The sequence below is a fragment of the Anolis sagrei genome, chromosome 4 (assembly GCF_037176765.1).
Source record: "Anolis sagrei isolate rAnoSag1 chromosome 4, rAnoSag1.mat, whole genome shotgun sequence".
NCBI classification, from domain to species: Eukaryota; Metazoa; Chordata; class Lepidosauria; order Squamata; family Dactyloidae; genus Anolis; species Anolis sagrei.
Genome location: NC_090024.1, coordinates 169575369 through 169596177, shown reverse-complemented (window position 1 = coordinate 169596177; position 20809 = coordinate 169575369). Strand labels below are relative to the sequence as shown.

General features: G+C 38.4%; 1 protein-coding gene across 4 annotated transcripts in view; it reads right to left on the bottom strand.

The window, feature by feature from the left end:
* Positions 1-426: 426 nt before the first annotated feature.
* The window catches only part of OMA1 (OMA1 zinc metallopeptidase), a 35641-nt gene continuing 15258 nt past the window's right edge, over positions 427-20809 (bottom strand). For all 4 annotated transcript variants that reach the window (XM_067467865.1, XM_067467864.1, XM_060773595.2 and 1 more), the window contains 3 exons: positions 19231-19305; positions 14692-14841; positions 427-2738 (listed from right to left, as the gene is read on the bottom strand). In XM_067467865.1, coding sequence (XP_067323966.1) covers positions 2520-2738; positions 14692-14841; positions 19231-19305 — 444 coding nt within the window. In that variant the 3' untranslated portion in view covers positions 427-2519. The remainder of the gene's footprint in view (positions 2739-14691; positions 14842-19230; positions 19306-20809) is intronic.

The following is a 20809-nucleotide window of genomic DNA, read 5'->3' as shown; positions in this document are numbered from 1 at the left end:
ATAGAACTTCAAAAGTTACAGTGGCAATGACAAAATATACATGAGCAATATCTAAAGCATATGTGGTAATCCACACCTGAGGTCTAGAACAGAATAGAATATAGTCAGAGCTTGTTTGTTGATAAGGCGTATGACACTATATGTAGCCAGAACTTCTGGTTGTTGGCCTTGGACACACAATATTTCAGTTACAACATTTCTAGCAAGCAATACAGGCCATGAGATGATGTCAGCTATTGTTAAAATGGAGGTGATCTGGCTCACTAAAATGGATCACCATACAATTCTTATTTTGCAACAACAGATATGTATAAACCAGGATATAAGATCCAACAATAACCCCCATTTTTAAAGTTTTCACAACCCTGATTGGCCTGGGCACAATAAAGTATAGTACAAGGTATGAGAGCAATGCTAATCAATCAATGCTTGTTTGTTGATTTATTTATGAGAACAGGAATACCAGAAAAAAAGGAACTGGCTACATGCCCACCAAGGTTTAATGAGCCAGGATTACTGGTTTGAAGTGACAACCCAGCACATACAGAAGCATCATGACTATTTCCATTATTTCAAATTTATTTCTCAAAGGAACATATAAAAGAGTCATAGTTGCTCACTCTGAATTTCATATTTCATGTACTACAGAAAGTAGAACATTTGCATTAATTAAAAATAAGATTCTCAACTCTTTGGCAGCTTGTTCCTTGAACATATGCAAAGAATTTGAAACATTCTTCCATTTATTTTACCTGATATTTAAGACAGAGATATTCAAGACATATGAAAAGAAAGAGAAGTCGGTTTCTCTATTGTACAAATATGCTGCCACCATATTACAGGAGTACTATGTTTGGCAGACTCCTAGTTTGGACCAAAAATGCACGAATTCTGTGGCACTTTAAAAATACTTTCCCATGTCACTGGTTTCGTAATCCAGACTAAGCTCGAATCTAAAAGGTCTGCAACAACATAAATTATAGTAATATTGCTTCAACTAGCTGTTAAAAAATCACTGAGCCATGAAAAACATTATATAAACTCCACTTCCCTCTACAGACACACACTCCTGAAATAAATTCTTCGAAAAATAGAAGACAGCATCCTCCACTCACACTCTGAAATTTACCAGACCTTCATATTTCAGGTAAGGACTCACAAATACTATTCAAATGTTATACAAAACATGCAGCTAGCTAATGGAAGACGTATAAGGACCTCCAAGAAGTAGCACTTACATCTTGTTTTTCAAAAATATGTTTATAAGATTTTTTTCTGGAAACATTTTGAGAAATTACTCTTTCATTTGGAACATACTTTCTTTCCCCTCTGCTGCCCTTGTTGCTAAAATCTTACTCTAGTAATTCACAATTGCCCCATGCCCAAAGGGATGTGGTGGCGATTGAAAGAAGGGTAAAATATAATGGGCAGAAAATTACAGCCTTCAAAGTAGAATATTCTTGACTTCAGATGCTGACTAGTAACTTATTAGGCTCAGCATTAAATATCAGATTTCAACTAGTTAAATTTCACCTTATGACATACAGATGTTTGTACACAGTAAGGTTAACTGCACAATTCTCTGGAACTGATTTAAAGTAAAGTGTTGACTCGATCTCTCTTTTTACAGTACAAAACCAAAGCATCTCAGCAGCAAGTCAAGCAATTAGGAGGCGTCCTAGCCAGCCCACTAGCCAATTTATTCCTTTCTATAACAGGCAGTGAGTTCTTCTCATTACGTTCCAAATAAGATGGACACAGCTAACTGAATTTACAGTAAACCCAGGTGGTAACAGTGGCACGGAAGACTATTTCATTCTCTGTAGAAATCAACAGATCTGTCTCCAACATCAGTCAGTGGATTAAACTTTAAATAACTTCAAGGACTGATAAGCAGTGTTACTTTCCAGCATCCCTCAGCTATTTGCATAATTTAACTGGAAGAGGCTAAGATATATCAATCTGGAAAAACAAATTGATGATTATAGCATGATCTGAAAGGATTTCTCTGTTCCTAGATCAATTTGGACAGTCAAATTATAATTTATCTGGACTGAATACCACACCAGACCTCTGTAGGCAGAATAACAGAATCTAGGTGCATCAGAGATAATCTCCCTGTTCTGCTGCTTCCACCGCCTGTACATAACAAAAAACTGTTCCAAAGGGTTGGGGAACTCCTCCAGAGCCAGTTTTCGGGCCTCTTGAAGGGCTGCAGAAAGAAGGGGAAGGAAAGGAAGTACATAAAGGTAGCACTGTGCTATTAGAGGCACTGCAGATTTAGGTGTCTCTGTTTGAGGATCTGTTATGTTGACATAAGGTGCTAACAAACATACCATATAAACAAGAGTTTTTGGATTTTGTCCTATGAAGGCAAATTGATCCAAGAAAAAGTATGCTTCTGCAAGTTTATGCTATGGTCAAATTGCACATACATATTGAGGTCTCCATACTGCAGTCACAATTCTTTGCTTTCTGTCCATTTTGCTATTTTCTGCATAAAATCAGTATATATGTCTTCACTTTGAAAATTCTTTGCCCGCTATATTTGCAGGCATCTTCTCTTTTTTCATAAAAGAAAGATTCACTTTGGTGTTGTCATGACCACGAAGAGTGACATTTGCAGCTTTCTCATCTTCCGATTCTTGAAGGAGTTGCTGCACAGTCAGTTTAAAAATAAGACGTGGATCCTGACCAGGCAACTTAGGGCAATTGCAATGTTCCCTTATTTTAATGGCCTGGAAGGGAGGAAAAGACAAACAAAACATCAGAGAACTGCCAAAGAGACAAATAACCGATTTCTAAAATGGAATATATACACTTCTAAACTATACTGTTGCCAAAAAAAGCAAAAGAAAAGCATTAGGGAAGTGTTATGAAAACAATCAATTGATGTAGATCTTAATGATAATAAGTATTCCCACTGAATAGGTAGGATTTGTATATTTACTGTACACTAAATAATTCAATTGCATATTTTTTTTTTAAAAAAAAGAACCTGGGTCTTTAAACTTATTGAGAATGTGTGTACAGAAGTAGAAGTAGCTTCAGCAGTAAACAAGACATTAGTATATAAAGGCTTTAAGTGTCAGAGATATCTATCAGAAGCAGAAGAATAATCTCCTTTAGATAAGATTCACAGCTGGTATTAACTGACAATAATTTTATCATTAGACTGTAATGCAATGATATGTTTGCAGCCTTCCGTGAGTGAAACAAAATGCCCCCAACCACCTTTCCCCATAGTAGGACTTCATGCTAGGATATTTCATAGCCCTATGAACACATTTTAAAGAACAAGGTGCTGGGGGTGGGAAGGAGAAGCACTGCTTCTTATTCCCCTGATGGAATTTGCTCTGTCACAGCAAAATAAAACCAGACAAAACTAAGCCAAGCTTGTTTCACAACTAGGATATTTACTCCGTGTTGCCTGAGCTCTTGAAGGTGACTTTATTAATGACTTTAAAGAAACAAAACTTTGACTGGTAGCACCTTTGATCCTTAAAAATTGTTTCACATCTGGAAAATAGACCTAAACTAAAATTTTGCAAAAGAAACTAAATTTTTACTGCCAACCTTGATCTTGCATGAAAATGCTTGGGATGTCAGATTTTGTCTAAATAGTAAGTTGGATCAAAATTGGTTCCTATACATACAGACTTCTCAAACTTGATGATATTTGAGGGGGCGGCATTTTTTCTTATTCTAATGCAACAGGGATGGATGCCGTATTTGTGCTCATTACCTACAATTGTTTCTTTTATTTCTGGAAGCCCATCAGGAACCAGCAGCCAATAGCTCTGGGACTGGCACCAGTCCAGAGATTACCACTTTGAGTAGCATTGGTATAGAACAGAAAATAAAAATGTAGAAAACATAAGTGCTTGTTTGGAAGGTATCCAAAGATGATGACAAGTTCAGCCCAAAGCCTTACATCAGTCTTCATTTTGCTCCTACTAGATATATCCTGTATGAAGAATGGTGTTCAAGCATAAGATGAAAATCTTACATTATAGTAGAGACTTATACATTTAAATTTAAAAATTAGAGAATGCACATGGAGGAGTGATCTGGAAATAATCTACAATAAAGAATCACAAGATTTTTATAATCTTGTACCTGGATCTTCTGCAATAATTATTTCACATGACTGAATTGTGGTACTGTGGGTTAAGTATACTTTTCTTGATAAGAAAAACCCAGTACACAGGTTACAATGAGTCCATGGATATATTTTGTGTCAGGAGTGACTTGAAAAACTGCAAGTCGCTTCTGGTGTGAGATAATCGGCCATCTACAATAATGTTGTCCAAGGGATGCCCAGATGTTTTGATGTTTTATCTTCTTTGTGGGAGGCTTATCTCAAGTCCCCGCATGGGGAGCTGGAGCTGATAGAGGGAACTCATCCATGCTCTCCCAGGATTTGAACCTCCCACCTGTCAGTCTTCAGTCCTGCCGGCATAAGGGTTTAAGCCACTGAGCCACTGGGGATTCCATGGACTTATATGAAGACATATAACCAAAAACTAAAATAAGTTTCCAATCCTATTCACATCCAGGGCCGTAGCCAGAAAATTTTTTTGGGGAGGGTTGAAAGTTTCGGGGAGGGGGGGAGTTTTGAAAATTTGAGGGGGGGTGTGTTGAAACCTGCCTCTTAGCTCACGCTGAAGCAAAGAGCACAGCAGGGGCAGAGCAGCCTTCAACAGCCTGCAGCTCCGCCCGTCAACCACCTCCACCAAGTCTGGCCTCCTTAATGAGAGCATTCAACACCACCCCCCAACTTGGTTGCTTCGCTACATCAGCTGTTCTGGAACAGCTGTTCCAGGAGCTACAGATTTATTTGCTGTGTTTACATGTTTGTGTGCTATCCCATGCTTGGGATTTTGTAGCAGGGGGTTTCCTGTTATACTTTGCATTTATAGGGTAAGCCACCTGCCAGTTATAGTTAGGTTCCCTGGTCCCGCCCCTTTTTGAGTTTTGGAGGGGAAAAAGCCATTTTGAGTTAGTTCTCTCAGAGAAGCCTTTCGCACAGGACATAGAACGAAGTGGCTCCTGTAGAAAAGCTTCGTCTTTTACAGCTTGGCCGGGGTTATACAGCCCTACGGCTTGGCCAGGAGACATACAGCCACAGCTTGGCTGAGGGACTCCAGCCAGCCATCACAGCAACCTGAACTCCTTCTTTTTCCCTGGAGGTCTACAAAGCTCTGTTGAGGCAAGGGTCACTCGCGGAAGCCAGACGCAGTTGGTACCGGGTGCAGGGGCTCCACGTCAACAGAGGCAAGTACAGACTGCCCAGATTAGAAGCTAGGATTTCCCCATCGGTTAGTTACAGTTAAGAAGACAGTGCCTGTTCCTAGTGGACAAGATTGAAAGAGCCTATAGACTGTAAAGAAAACCGTTAAAGTACCTGTTTGTTCCTTAATAAAAGAACTTTGTTGGACTTACTTTAAGCATTCTAAAGACTCTGTTTGGGGGAATCTAAGGGCCTTTATTCTGAGGCAGCCCCGGCGTCCCGTTGGGCACAGAGAATTTATGTCCTGTGTACGGTCTAATGTACAGGCCCAGTGTGCGACAGCACATCAGCTATTGCTGCAAGTGATGACAGTTTAAATAAATTGTTAATATTTGCTTGAGATAGTGCTTGCAGTTCTGGAGGAACTCTTAATTTTTTGCATCTCATACACTTAGCATGGGGATTTGGTTAAAATTCATGAGTAAACCAGGTTTATTTTTTTAACCTGAAATTTTTTTGGGGGGGAGGGGGGTTGAACCCCTAAACCCCCCCCCCCTCCACTACAGGCCTGTTCACATCCATGTGGGTTCAATATCGGTGTTGGAAAAGTAGCTTTCATCCACACTGTACAATTTTGGTATTTCAAGTAGATACAATTAAGATCCACCCCCTACTCTCCTTTGTTCTTGCTTTTTCAATTGAACAGTTGATGGTTAATAGATTTACAGATAGCTTATTCCTTACATTTTACTAAAAACCTTGACTATGTTTGACATACTACCTATTTACAAGTAATAATTTTGCTTTCAAATCACTGTACTGTAACAGTTTGTATTGTATAACTACAGAATATGAGATACAACATCTACTACAGAATATGGTTCAGTGCATCTGTTTGCTGGGAAGAGTGTTTGTGTTTCTACGTGCCTTCAAGTCACCTGTCAACCTATGTTGATCCCATGCATTTCATATTTTCTTAGGCAAGGAATACTTAGAGGTGAGGCACAAAGTAAATAATCATCTTCAAGTTTTATTTGGAGTGCTTTATATGAGCACAAATACCTTGTAGGCAGAAAAACATATGCCACACATAGCTTCATAGAAAGAAAAAAAATAAATTTGAAGTATGGTGAAGCCATGTTACTTCAAAGGAAAATCTCCCTATCTTTTCTAGTACACTAAAATAAGCCATTTTCTGGAATGAACCAAGCCAAAGGGTGGGGGGAAGTCACCAACAACTTTTTTTTAGGATGGAGGATTAAAGAAGCATTTTCTTATCCATGCTTGATACATTTCTGTTGCAATGAAATATCTAAACTTTCAGAAAGAGAAACAGTGTTAAAAGTTCCATGTGCCTCCTCTAGTATAATTATTTTTAATCATGCTTCAGTCTTTCTGTGTACTTAAAAAACCCTGCAGTTTAATTATGGTTATTTCAATACTACTCATAAAAATACACCAGAGGTGTATATCAAGCCATTTTCATTTTAGCAACCAATCAATGCCTAAGCAGGTATTTACAGTGACAAGAGTTTTCTCTTGTTCTCTCCCTGAGCATAAGCCAGTAAAAGACATTGCATTAACGTCAAAGAGTATTATGCAAGCCAAGTAGACATATAAAGATTTCATTTGTATCTTGGAAAGAGAACACGTAATCCTCTTTTAAACTAATTTGGCATTTTTAAATCTCTGGTCTTTTTGACTATATAGTGCCTATCTTTCTCTCCTCTGGTTTCACTTATCTAAAATAGTAGTGGCACCTCCACCAACAAAAAAATTAATCCATCAAGGGCCATGCGATAGCTCAGAGGAACATTTCTATCCTGTGGAGTTTTCTGCTTACTAAGTCTACATCAAGCCGCTTGAAAGAACATGAAGTGCCCGATTACACACCACACTGATTTATACACCATTATATACAAAATGGGGATCACAGAAATGATAGATTGGGCTACACTGCTTTAACCATATGCCAGTCAAAATTATATTTTGCAGCAATTTTTCCTATTGTTATGCGAAAGATTAGTTTCAATAAAGATGAACCATTTCCTAGTTTTAGTGGTTTTATTTAATGGTCATAATATCCAAACCATTGCTTTTCTATTAGTAGGCCAAGACTGTGCTATAACTTTATGTAACAAAATTTGAAAAAAATCTGTTCCTGGTTTGAAAGTGTTATTCCTGTGAAATTGTGCAGTATTTACTTTTAAAGTAGTTACTATACTCCAGAAACTTTGTTTTTGTGGCTGCCACAAACTATGTTGTATTGGTTGAGATTCAATAAGATATTCATTTAAAAACTATAGCAAAAGTTTTTGCAGTTAATGATCTCCTTCCATATTTTCATGACAGAATCAATTAGGAAATGACAATTATAACCCAAGAACAAAAAAATATGTATTACATTGTGTAATTTGTGTTGAGTTGTTGCAACAGTACTACCACTGTACACAAAAATGGTTAGCTCAATGATGGTTAGGAGTGCAACTAATGAAATGGGTTCCCAAGTATATGTTTGGATTGTAAGTCCCAGATATGAAACAGATGAAGACTATTCATAAAATCATAGAATTAGAAGGGACCACAGAGACCATCTACTCCACATTCCTGCTACACAAGAATATACAACTAAAAGATTTCTGAAAATGCCAATCCAACCTGTTTAAAAACCTCCAAAGACAAGAGACTCCATCACCACCTACGTAGTCGATTCTATTTTCCAACAGCTCTTATTATCATAGACTTTCCATATTTACAAAGACATTACTACCATAGAGATAGTTATAAGAAGATATATTTTCACTCTTGCTTTGGCTACAATCATAAATATTTTGGGCCTGATATTAATAATGACAAAATTATGGTATCATACCAGTTCAGTTCTTGTTTTTGAGATGCCTTCATATTATATAGACAATTACTAAAGTGAATGTAATATAACTAGGTGTGAAAATACATTACCCTTTTCACATCTGCCTGCCAGTAATCATCAGTACTCTGAATTTTCTGCTCATTAGTAAGTATATTCTTGTGGATTATTATTCTGTACTTGTACATCATCCTGCTTTACATATTCATCTCAGCTTGCCTGATTTAGCATTAGATTTAGAGAAGGGTAGTACAGTTTGAAACCCTTTGAATCACTTTTTGTGTGCCTTCAAGTCATTTCTGACTTATGGTAACCCTAAGGAGGAAAGATTTCTTCAGAGGAAGTTTGTATTTGCCTTTTTGTGAGTGTTTAAATTTGATTTTCAGATTCACTTTTCCCCATGGTATATGTGCTTCCGTTCACAGGACTGATCATTATGAGATGATCTTGATTTCGTTTACCTATGTTAGAGTTTTAGAATGCAAATGCCCAATTGAGAAGTTCCTGTGGGTGACAATCTACACCAGGGGTCCCCAAACTTTTTAAACAGGGGGCCAGATTACTGTCCCTCTGACCATAGGAGTGCCGGACTATAGTTTTTTTTAAAAATAAACAATGACCAAATTCCTATGCACACTGCACATGTCTTATTTTGCTACTGTTATGAATTTTAATGTAAATATCTGATATGCAGGATGTATTTTTATTGTGACAATATGAACATAAAGCATAGTGATTAATCACAAAAACAATACGTAATATACATTGTGAAATATTTATTTCTAATTACAAATAAATGAAATTTTGATTTCAAGCATGTCACAGCATGTGTAACAGTCTTAATATAACAGCAGGGAATCCATGAATGTGTTTACTGTTCAGCCCTCAGTGAGGACAAAACTACATAATTTGTTTGTAACTTGGGGACTGCCTGTACAAGTTGGGTCACAGGGGGTCACAGAGACGACTGTACAGAAGAATAATAACTGGCAAAGTCAATGAAAGATTAAATGTCTCTGACCTGGAATGCTAAGCAGGGCCAGTTCTGGTTAGTATTTGGATGGGAAGCCATAAATGAATAGCAGGTGCTCTATTTCAGAGAAAGAAACAGACAAAACTATTTTTGAGTATTTCCTCTCAAAGAAAACCCTATTAAATTCATGGGGCCGCCATAAATAAAAGCAGAACTCTACACACACCCAACCATGGGCTGCTGAAAGCAATATAGGAATACATAGAAAAAGATAGCTTTAGCATTTCTGAAAATAAAATAATTCCAATGAAAATGAGGAAAAAAATTATATTTTCTGTCGTTTTGAAAGTGGTTTTTTTAAAATATGTAAGCATGAGTCCCCTTTCAGGGGGAGAAGGGCAGGGTATAAATATAGGAAATAAATCAATATAAATAAAAATGTAATGTTCATTTGTGGGATTAAGAGAAATCAAAAACCACTGGACACTTAACAACCCAATGTATGTACTTCACTCAAAAAAATTGATTTTGACATTTGGGAGCTGTAGTTCCTGGGATTTATAATCAAAGAACATTCTGCCTCCCCCCCCCCCCCAAAAAAACGATGGAATGGAACCAAACTTGGCACACATGACCAACAGAAAATACTGGAAGGGTTTGGTGGGCAGTGTCCTTTGGTTTTGGAGTTGTAGTTTACCTACATCCAGAGATCACTGTGGACTCAAACAATGTTGGATCTGGACCAAACTTGGTCGGACCAGGCTTCTCCCTCTTTCTTTCTTTCCTTCCTTTCCTCCCCTTGCCCCTTTCTCTTCCCCTCCCCTTCCTTCCTTCCCTCCCTTTCCTTCCTTCTCCTTTCCTCTCCCTCCTTCCCTCCCTTCCTTTCCTTCCTTCTCTCCGTGGGGACACCGGGCCAGGCGCTGCCTCCGCTTGTTCTCCTGGCGTGGCTGGGAGGGAAGCAGGAGGCACCTCGTGGCCACGGAGAACAAGAGAGCGCAGCAGAAGAAGATCTGCGGCCATGAGGCACCTCCTGTTCCACTCCCAGCCACGCCAGGAGAACAAGCAGAGGCGGCGCTGGGTGGGCGTGGCCAGGCAATGCTGGCTTCCCCGGGCCGGCATCCCCACCCAGTAGGAAGGAAGGAAGGAAGAAGGAAAGGAAGGGAGGGGAGGAGGGAGGGGGAAGGAGAAGGGGAAGGGGAGAGAAAGGGGGAAGGGGAAGGAAGGAAGGAAAGAAAGAGAAGCCTGGTCCAGCACGCCCCTGCCTGAAGCTGCTCCGGAGCGAGAGAGAGAAACGGCGAGGGGCTTTGCGCCAGCCCAGGCCAGGCCACGCGGACCGGATAAATGCCCTTGGCTGGCCGCATCCGGCCCGTGGGCCTGAGTTTGGAGACCCCTGATCTACACTAATAGTCTGACACTCAAAACTATGCTGGATAATACTGATTTTATGTCCAGCATTTTATTGTTTTAGGCTAACCAACAACAGTAAAACCAGTGGCCAGTTTTCTCCCCTAGTAGATGCAGGAAGTGGCCGAGAACTGCAACATGGCAGAAACGAATGAAAAAATGACAACCGATTAAAATTGGTTTTGAAAACATTGAAACATTATAGGGGGCCCTTACTTAAAAGATGAACAGATCCTTCTAGTAGTTTCCAAGATACACAATTCACTGGGCGACAGGATAGAAAGGGGAATTTGGATGGATTAAAGGCTATAAAAACAGCCATGGGTGTGCCATGACCACACTTTGCCCACCACTGTTTAAGAATGAGGAGGAGGAGGCCATCTAGCCAAGGGGGAAAAGATCTACTCTACAAGAGTACTGACAAATAGTCTAAGGAAAGAGAAATCACAAGAATTATAGCAGCCTGACCAGGCTTTGTGGCTTTTTCACTCCTGCCTTTATGATGACACCACAATACGTTCAACATGGCATTCATGGCCTGTGTTTTGGTCAGCCATGGAACGAGACATGGCAATGTAATTTACTTAAAGTGCCTAGAGTTACCTTCAGACAAGGTTTAGCAATTACTGGACAGATGTGTATTTGGCTTTGGGCAATGTAAGTGGCAATTTTCTCTCCCACTGACATTGCATCACAAATGTACACAATTTTGAGTTCTTCAGTGGTAAGAGCCCTAGCGTTTATGAGAAGATCTCTGAGAAAGATGCAAGTGTACCGTATAAATGGTTCCTATGTAAAGTTCGACTGTCTACTATTAATTAGCACTGATATGACAAAACCTGGACATTATATTATAACCTTCGCAAAGTAGATGCCACCAACACATGTTAAAAATCACAACTAATTTTGGGATTTGCTAGTAAGTGGATATGATACTCTCCTTAAAGGCCATCATATAAGTGAATACAATGAAAAATATGGTCAAATCATAGAAACATTCAACAGCATGTAAATATCTCTCTAAACACCGAAAACCCAATTTAAAATGGAAGAAATGAAGTAAAATAACTGAATTTTAAAGAACACATACAAACAAAAACGTAATAGTTTAAGAATTTTTGCATATAGGACTTCAAATATATCCTACAATATATTCATGGTGGAAACTCCAAATGCTTTTAATATTTCTCTTATCTAAACATAAAAACACATAAACAAACTGCAGTTGGGGATATCTATCTATGGCCAATAGGTGTAGTGACATATGCAGTGATGTAGATTATTTGGATATATTAAAATGGTCATGAATATTTGAGTGCCCACTTAGAAATCCTTGAAAGATAAAGCTGAAAGTAATGCAGTTAATATAATTCTTATACCCTGGACTTTGACTCATGGGTGTGATATCAATTGAAATTCATCTCAGAAAGTACATTTATATTCTTGCTCCTCTGAATTTTGTCTTTGGTTATCCATGTGTTAAATTTCCCATCTGACTTTCTTCCTCTCCTAGACCCCCTAAAACCTAATGTTACATTTTAAATCTCTCCTCAACCATCCTAAAAGCAAATGTTCCTTCTTTCCCATGCAAAATTTAAGATCCCTTTCTATTTCATACTGCAAAACTCAAGGTAGAACTGTAATGGCATTTCTCTACATAAATGTGTCAGTGCTTTGAAAACTGTCATCTGCCAGCCTTGAAAGATTAGAAACAGGAAGAATGAATTTTATGGCTTCTCAATGTGAGAGTCAGCAGTTGCTTTTTTAATCCGGGAAAGCTCCAACAGCATAAGCTTCAAAACAGTTAAGAGTTTTCTCTACTTGCATAAATAACATTAACATATAATTTCGGCCATTTTTAGGGAACTCAGAATAAAATGACTCTCCCTATGCTGAGCACTTAGACCAGTAAATGTATTTAAACAGATAAATGCAGTTAATATATTTCATTAATGAAAGTCTTTTTGAACAATACATTTTATATGCATTGTGATTGCTAACATATGTGCACCACAATGTAAGTATTCTGAATTCTTGCATATACACTCTGAAAAAAAGATGGGCAACCCACACCCCACAGACGTGCCATTCTCAAAGGGGAAAAATACACAAGTTATGTTTCCTAGTTCCAAGAACAACTTTACCACTTCAATAATCTGAACTATTTAGACATGAGTAAGTTCACATGCTATTGAACTTATTAAACATCTAATTGGATAAGTAGATGGGAGGCCAACAATACAAAAAACCTTCAAACTCTCCAAAGGTGTGTCAACATTAGTCAATTTCTGTACCATTTCTGCCACAATGTGTATCGCTATTATTTTATAGAGGCTACCTCTAGAGAAGGGCTCTTTAAACTGTGAGTACTAACCCCAAATGGGGTCCCTTTAGCTCAATGTCGGGGTCCTGAGATATTCAGCAATAGAAAAACAGTAAAGGTTTTCTGAATGCCACCTAGTGGCTGTTTTAGACATTTACAAAAATCTGTGCAGTGCTTACAGTGGACTCTGCAGAAGATGTTTCAGCTATACTTCATAAAGAGAAAAATCTGCTTGCTTAGCAAATCTTTGCAAATGCTGATTTATTATCAGTAACTATTTGGTCCTGCTCTAAAGTGTGAAAGTGGCCATTTGCAGTTGTCAGGGGCCCGGTATTGGTCTCATTTGTTTCTTTTGTGCTTTTGTTTCATACTGTTCATTTGGATGTCATGGAACATCCCCCCCCCCCCCCCCCCATGGAAATATCAGTGAAATGAATGGTAAGTGGGAATAGTAATTGTTTGGTTGGCTGACTTTTGGCACTCGGTGCTCGACTGTAGGCCCTGGCAAGGCCTAGCAGGACCTAAAGCCAAGCATCGAGCGCCTCGGCGTACTCGGATGTAGGCCCTGCCAGGGCCTACAGCCAAGCACCTCTTACTCAGTGCTCAGCTGTAGGTCCTGGCACTTTGCCACCAATGGACCAAAATATTCGGGTTTTTTTTTTTTTTTTGGACCTTGGACAAAAAGGCTCATTTGGAAAGGCGGCCGTTTTCGAGTGAAGTGCTCAAAAATGAAAAAAAGTGCTTACAAATGAAACAAACTGGAATGGTTAGTGATTCTGTACAAATGCACAAGACTAATTTGCAATTTATTCTGAAATTCTCTTCAAAAAAAGTAAAACAGAAAACTCAAAGTCTGAAGATAAGTGTCTTGCAAAACAGCCTACTTAGCGTTTATCTGCATACAGAGCAAAATGCAGAAAACAAAGTTTTATTTATTCACTCAGTCTACTCATTTTATTTATTCAGTCATATCCCACTTAGGGAGAAAAGGTCCTTATTACAGAATAAGACAATAAGACTTTATTACAAGATGAAGGCTAGAATAGACAAAATGGTTTATGCACCATTTACAAAGTGATTGCTTTATGAGGATGAGGATCAAGACATGAAAACATGTAGGCGAGATACACTATTAAGGACTCTTTCTATGAAGACCATGCAAATGGAAAGATGCAAAAAAGGAAGTGTCAGGTTCTTTTAAATGATGCTACAAGAAAAATCAGGAATCAGATGTTCTTCTGGAAAACAAAACTCACTCTCACTTCAAGAGCAAGGAAGTGAAACTTTGGTTCAGTTTCTTTAAAAACACATTTATTATTCCACTTGACAGATAGGAAACCAAAGCTTAGGAGAGCTTCTTCACCCCAAGATATCCAACAATTTTGTGTCTGGTGTTATAGGATTTCTCAGAACCAAAACTTCAATGAATATTAACAAAGCAACAATACTGGCAAAATATACTGAATGTGCACCTAGAAAATTTTAGATCAATTGTCATTTCTCTCAGTCATAACTAAGACATAAAGATCACAATGGTATGTAATGTCAAAGACTCTAAATGAATTTATAAATGTATAAATAGATCTCCACAGAAAGTCATGTGCCTCCAGACAGGACAGGTGAAAGGGTAAAGCCCAAGGACAGAGATAAATGTCAGTATCTTTTACTTAAAGCATCTTAAGAAATAAAGATGTTCACCCAGTGCACTGGAGCAATGGATTGGTGGGAAAATGAAATCAATTCCATGTATACCACCTTGAGGAAAAACATACATGAATACAAAAGGTTGCCAGGATGTGATAAATATGTCATGAATTCAAAGAGCTATCAGCGTAATTCAGCTTTCAAGAGAAAAGAAAATCGAAAATTTCTTTAGAGTTTTATCTTACCTCTGGTATTAGTCTGTCCAAATGTTCAGCTCGATTCTCGTGTGAAGGGTGTGTAGAAAGCCATTCTGGCAATCTTGGATATCCCTGAATAGTTTCTGCTAGTTCCATTTGCTGCCAGAATACAGAACTTGCCCTTACATCTATGCAAGCCTAGAAGCAAAGCAATGGAGATATAAATAATGCCGCATAAAGAGGTCTTCAGAAATAAATCACATAGAAACCTAACAATTCATGTTAATGATCACCTGTAGCAGAGAAAACACAAATAGAGGTTCAGCATCTCTAATCTAGAAATCCAAAAAACTCTGAAATCTGAAACCTTTTGCCAATAGTTGCCCACTTTTGCTTTCTAGGTGGTGGCTATTTGTTAATTTGCAGGCTGTAAAGTATGCGGGCTTGGCTTTTAAAAATATAGACATTCAAATACAAATTAACAGATACCCTCAATCTCTCAGATTCTCAGTCTCTCTCCAGCCTCACATTTTATATACAGCACAAGTAATGTGTCAACAATTTGTGAGACTGGGGAGAGACAATAAGATGTTTAAAACAGCAGGAAATGTGAATTTGTAAAACATTTCATTGTGTATATGAAAATATACATATATAAAAATACAGGTATTCTAAAATCTGAAAGTCAAAAATCCAAAACACTTCTGGTCCCATGCATTTCAGATAAGGGCCATTCACAACCTATAACTAGAGAACTGCACCTTTGCTAGAGCTTCAATCTGCTGAAAGTTCTTTGCTTCTTGCTATATTTAGAGATTTATTTATTTCTTTTTGCATTACAGAAATAGACATCTTGCCATAGAAAATTCTTAAGTGCTCTAGCCAGCTGATAGACTTGATCAAATAAAAACCAAATTCAGGGATAACATAATATGTTCTATAGGTGTTACAATCTTCAACCTAAGTACAGCCAATACTGTGCCATGAAGCTGCTGCCAGAGTTGGGAGCAGTAAATGAAGGGGAAACAGAAGGGAGCACGATTTAAGGGGAAGCAGAACAATGACATTATCTGCCAGAGTACTAGGGTAATTGATTAAGTCACCTTGTTCTGGCAAGAGAATAAAGTGATAACAAGGCCTTGAAATTGCACAATTATTTCTGACAGGAGGAAGTCAGAGAAAGAAAGAAGTAATCAAGCAACGGATAGATTTATTTTTGGTTGAGAAAAATCTTACTCATGCTAGCACTCCAAACCAGCCTTCCACAATCAGATGTTTAAGATGAGCGCCACATAGGATTACTACAGGAATGGTGGGTCACATCTAATACCACAAACTTTCATGATCCAAATAAAAAGAATTATAGCTTTAATTAAAATTCTCCAAGATACCTCGAAAACTTGGAAAGACCACCAAGCTCAATGGTCAAAGATAACCAAGTTCTATGCCAATGGTTAAAATACGTTTTCTGAAAATTCCCATCTCAAGTTGAAGACCAATTGGGTTGCTGTGAGTTTTCCAGGCTGTGTGGCCATGTTCCATAGCATTCACTCCTGACGTTTCACCCACATCAATGGCAGGCATCCTCAGAGGTTGTGAGGGCTGTTGGAAACCAGGCAAGGGAGGTTTATATATCTATGGAATGTTCAGGGTGGGAGAAAGAACTCTTGTCATCTTCTGGCAAGTGTGAATGTTGCAATTAGCCACCTTCATTAGCACTGAATGGCCTTGCAGCCTCAAAGATTGACTGCTTCCTGCCTGGGGAAATCCTATGTTGGGAAGTGTTAGCTGCCCCTTTCTCCTTCATTCCACAGATATATAAATCACACTTGCCTAGTTTTCAACAGACCTCACAACCTTTGAGGATGCCTGCCATAGATAGGGTGAAACATCAGGAGAGAACGCTTCTAGAACATGGCCGTACAGCCTGAAAAACTCACAACAACCTAGTGATTCCAGCCATGAAAGTTTTTGACAACACATTGAAAACCAACTGTTAGTCCTAATAAGTGTAGATGGGAATATAATTTAATATAATATACATGTGTGTATAAGTGCTGATTTACCAAATCCCAAATGTATTTACTGCATTTAGGACAATTGGATTGGTGTCTATATTTAAAATTAAACAGAAAAGCTAATGCTTCCTGAATTTCAGTACTGGGTCAAACTGAAGAATAGTTACTTGGTCATAACTTGACATATGCTTGAACGCAGAGCCATTGGAGGAATGACTTATTAGTACCAAACTCACATTCCTTTAATCCTCATATAACTTTCTGAAAATAATAAGTTGTATGTGAACAGTAGCTTCAGTTGTAAGCAAAGCACCCAGTGTCTGAAAATGCAAACAGCTCTCTAAATTGAACAGGTGGCATCTGTGCACATATGTTAACGCAAGAGGAGAAGATACCAATTATGCTAATAGAAGCAAAACCATCTGGGTTAAGTTCTTGACCTTTACAGGCAAAGGAACTGCTGCAGCAATGTGGAAACAGACTTTGAAAATGCTCTAGACAGATAAACAGGGCACTGGTGGAAGGAAAGAAGGACCTTTCAGAGAAAAACAAATGTTTGCATAAAAAGCACACAATACTTCTCTGCTCGACAACAACTTCTCTGCTCAAATATCTGTTTAATATACTATTAAAATTATGCCCTATAATAACAAAACAAAGTATTTAATATTTATCCATGCAGTTATTTATGAATGCTTATACATAGTATCTAAATATTTTAAAGAGGAGTACATCAATTCTGAAACAAAACATAATATTAATATACAATATCTGTATTATGCATAAATGTAAAAGTCATGGTAAACTGGATTATTCCAGGAAGGCTCCAAAATATGTATGTTTCTAACACGAACCTAAAATAAGAATCATTGGAGCATATCTGTTATTAAGTGGAAAGTGCATGTAGCTTGACTTACTGAAATCTGGGTACAATTAATGATGTGATCAATGGATATCAATGACCAAAGAATTCACCTGAAGTTTTTCACATTAGTATTTTTCAGTGTAAAGCCATAAAATGCAGTTTAATTACATCATATGAGTCTACACTGATCATATAATGGATCTACACTGCAGTGTAGATCCAGCTTCAGTCTGGAATATCAATATGCAAAGGGATGTTGCAGCTCCTTGGAAACTGTGAAATGAAGTTGGTAGCATAAGCTTTTATATACACTTTATCTCAAAGTGGATCCTGAATGTTGAATTCCAAATTGGCTCTGGACTGGGACTGGCAGGAAGGAATCCTATCTGCCCAATGGCACTGAACCCGGTTCAACACTGCTGGACAGCCAACCTTACTATCCACCTCCTGTTATCAATAAAGTGGTGGCCCAAGGGTACAGCATTGCTAAAGCCTGTCACAATTTATCTGGAGTGTTGTTGACTAGGGTACCAGGATGACACAGGAATTGAAAAATCAGAACTTCATTCCCTCCCTCCCTTCTCCAATTTCCTTTGTCCCTTGGCCAACGTCTCTCCAGGTGACAAGTGATGGACACTAGTCATGTTGGCCCCCCACTACAACAAGAACAGGAGAAGGACAGTGAGTGCTATCCCATGTCCTCAGGTCTCCAAGACCCAGGGATGATGGGATGGTCATGTAAACAGTTGTTTCTGGTTCTCTCTTAGAACCAGCCAAACCGTTTGTTACATGGGCCAAAGATTGCTCTAGATTATTGGGGGAAATTGAGAGCGACCCACAATTTTTAATGCAGTTCAAGGCCATAATAATCCAAATCAGCTCCATGTATCATGCAGCCACCATGGAGCTGATTCCTCCCCCCCCCCCCTTAAAATACTCAGTGTAGCTGTGCCTTAGGTCTACTTCCTCAGATACATCTAAGGTGCTACAACAGTGGTTCTCAACCTGTGGGTCCCCAGATGTTTTGGCCTTCAACTCCCAGAAATCTTAACAGCTTGTAAACTGGCTGGAATTTCTGGAAGTTGTAGACCAAAACACCTAGGGACCCACAGGTTGAGAACCACTGTGCTACAAGATCCCTTTGCATAGAATCATTAAGTTGGAAGTGACCTCGTGGGCCAACCCCCAACCCCCTGCCAAGAAGCGAAATTGCATTCAACGCACCCGACAGATGGCATACTTCATCACTTATCTGGAATTCCAAAATCTAAAATACTCTGAAATCCAAAATTGTCCATGAATGGCTGAGATAGTAAGACTTTTGCTTTCTGGTGATTCAGTGTACACCAACTTTGTTGCACAAAAAATAATGTATAAAATTATCTTCAGTCTATGTAAACAATGTATATAAAACATAAACAAATTTCATGTTAAAAACCTCAGTCTCAAACTCCAAGATATTTCATTATGGGCATATATACAAATAAAGGAATTCCAAAATAGGAAAAAAATCTGAAATCCAAAATACAACTTGTCCCAAACATTTCAGATAAGAGATACTCACCTGTATTAACAGTAGGTGGCAGTAGTGATATAGTTCTCTCTCAGACACAACTATACAATGAAAATTATTTATGAGCATCACAGTATATCTAAAGGTAGGCAAAATAATCTTGTGTTGATAATATATTTATATAGCATTACCTTAGCTGCAAACTGAAGTCCAACTTTGTCAGCTTCGGCTTCTAATGTCCTGCTATAAGGTCTATGAAACAGCAACTACAAGGAAGGTGAAGAAATACACAAGAAATTGCTAAGTGCTCTCCTGCTAAAGTAACCTCATGCAAGTTAATACTGTGCTCTTCCAGAACAGTTTTAAAAAGTGTACCTCTTTGCAATAGAACTTCTTGCTAATTTGCTACCAAGTCATAACAAAAGGTTCAAAACTTTACCAAAAATATTGATAAAAATATCTATTGGTGCAAATGAGGTGCCAGAACATCTGTGGGGATTGTGTAGCTCTCCAGATTTTGCTGGTTTGGAAGTCCTACCATTCTTCTTCCTTGCCTATGCTAGTTAGACTGCTTTGGAGTTGCAGATTCAACACATGGCAGCATAACACTAAACCTAGATCAATAAATTCCATCAACCTCACTTTTCCTGGCACCTCTCCTTTAAAAAAATGGAAAAGTGGTGGCAAGATATTATCTATTTCTGTAATGCAAACAGAAAGAAAGAAACCTCCAAATGTGGCAAGAAGCAAAGAACTTGGTTTGACAACTTGTGTACTATAAAGATAAAAAATGATGCTGAACTATCATTGATCATCCTGACAGTTCTCTCAGCCGTTTTCGGGTAGGTTACTGAACTGCCTTTTTCCTACATCTCTGATTTCATTCCTGACTGGCAGGAAGTTCAAGTGTAATAAGAAATTTTGCAGGGAGAGCAAGACCATTTATACCCTTCTCTCTTTCTGGTTAATGAGCCTTGTAACACTGAGCCAAGAGAAGCCAAGTGGAAGGATCTCAAGGCATTCAAGGTTCTGGATTGTTTGGGGAGATCTATGGGGTTTTGCCAAGAACACTGAAATAGCATTGTATTGGCCCAATAATTGTAGAAGGGGAATTATATTGTATTTGAAATTGTTTTTCTGGGTGATCAAGCTAACCTTTAAAAACACAAAGGAAGAAAAAAGGAAGTTCAATCGTGCAATGCACACCATCTTTCCGAGAGTAAACACTTCTGCTGATGAATGTTACATTAGAATTTAAATTATTGATTCTAGTTAATGATACTCCACTCAGTAGTATGCCTAAGGCCAGTAGAATAAGTTCAGAAGAAGAAGAAAAATGTTATTAACTCATATCAGCAGCCAGGAAAATGTAACAGTACATTTCTTAACATTTACCCTGAGCTCATGAAAGTGTGAAGAAACACAACCTACAAACTATCTACAGATTCAACAAATGCTACGTTCAGCAAAGGACAAGAGGGATCCCCTCACCTCTGCAAGAGTCTACTGTGCAGAGGTGAGACAATCCTACACAGTGACCACCAACACAACATTGCCAAAACACAAATCAAGGAACATGAAAGGCACTGCAGACTAATTCAACCTGAGAAGTCAGCCATAGCAGAGCACCTCATGAACCAACCTGGACATAGCATATTATCCGAGAACACAGAAATGCTGGACCACTCCAACAACCATCATATCTGACTACAGAGAGAAGTCACTGAAATCCACAAGAATGTGAAAATTTTCAAGAGAAAGGAGGAAACC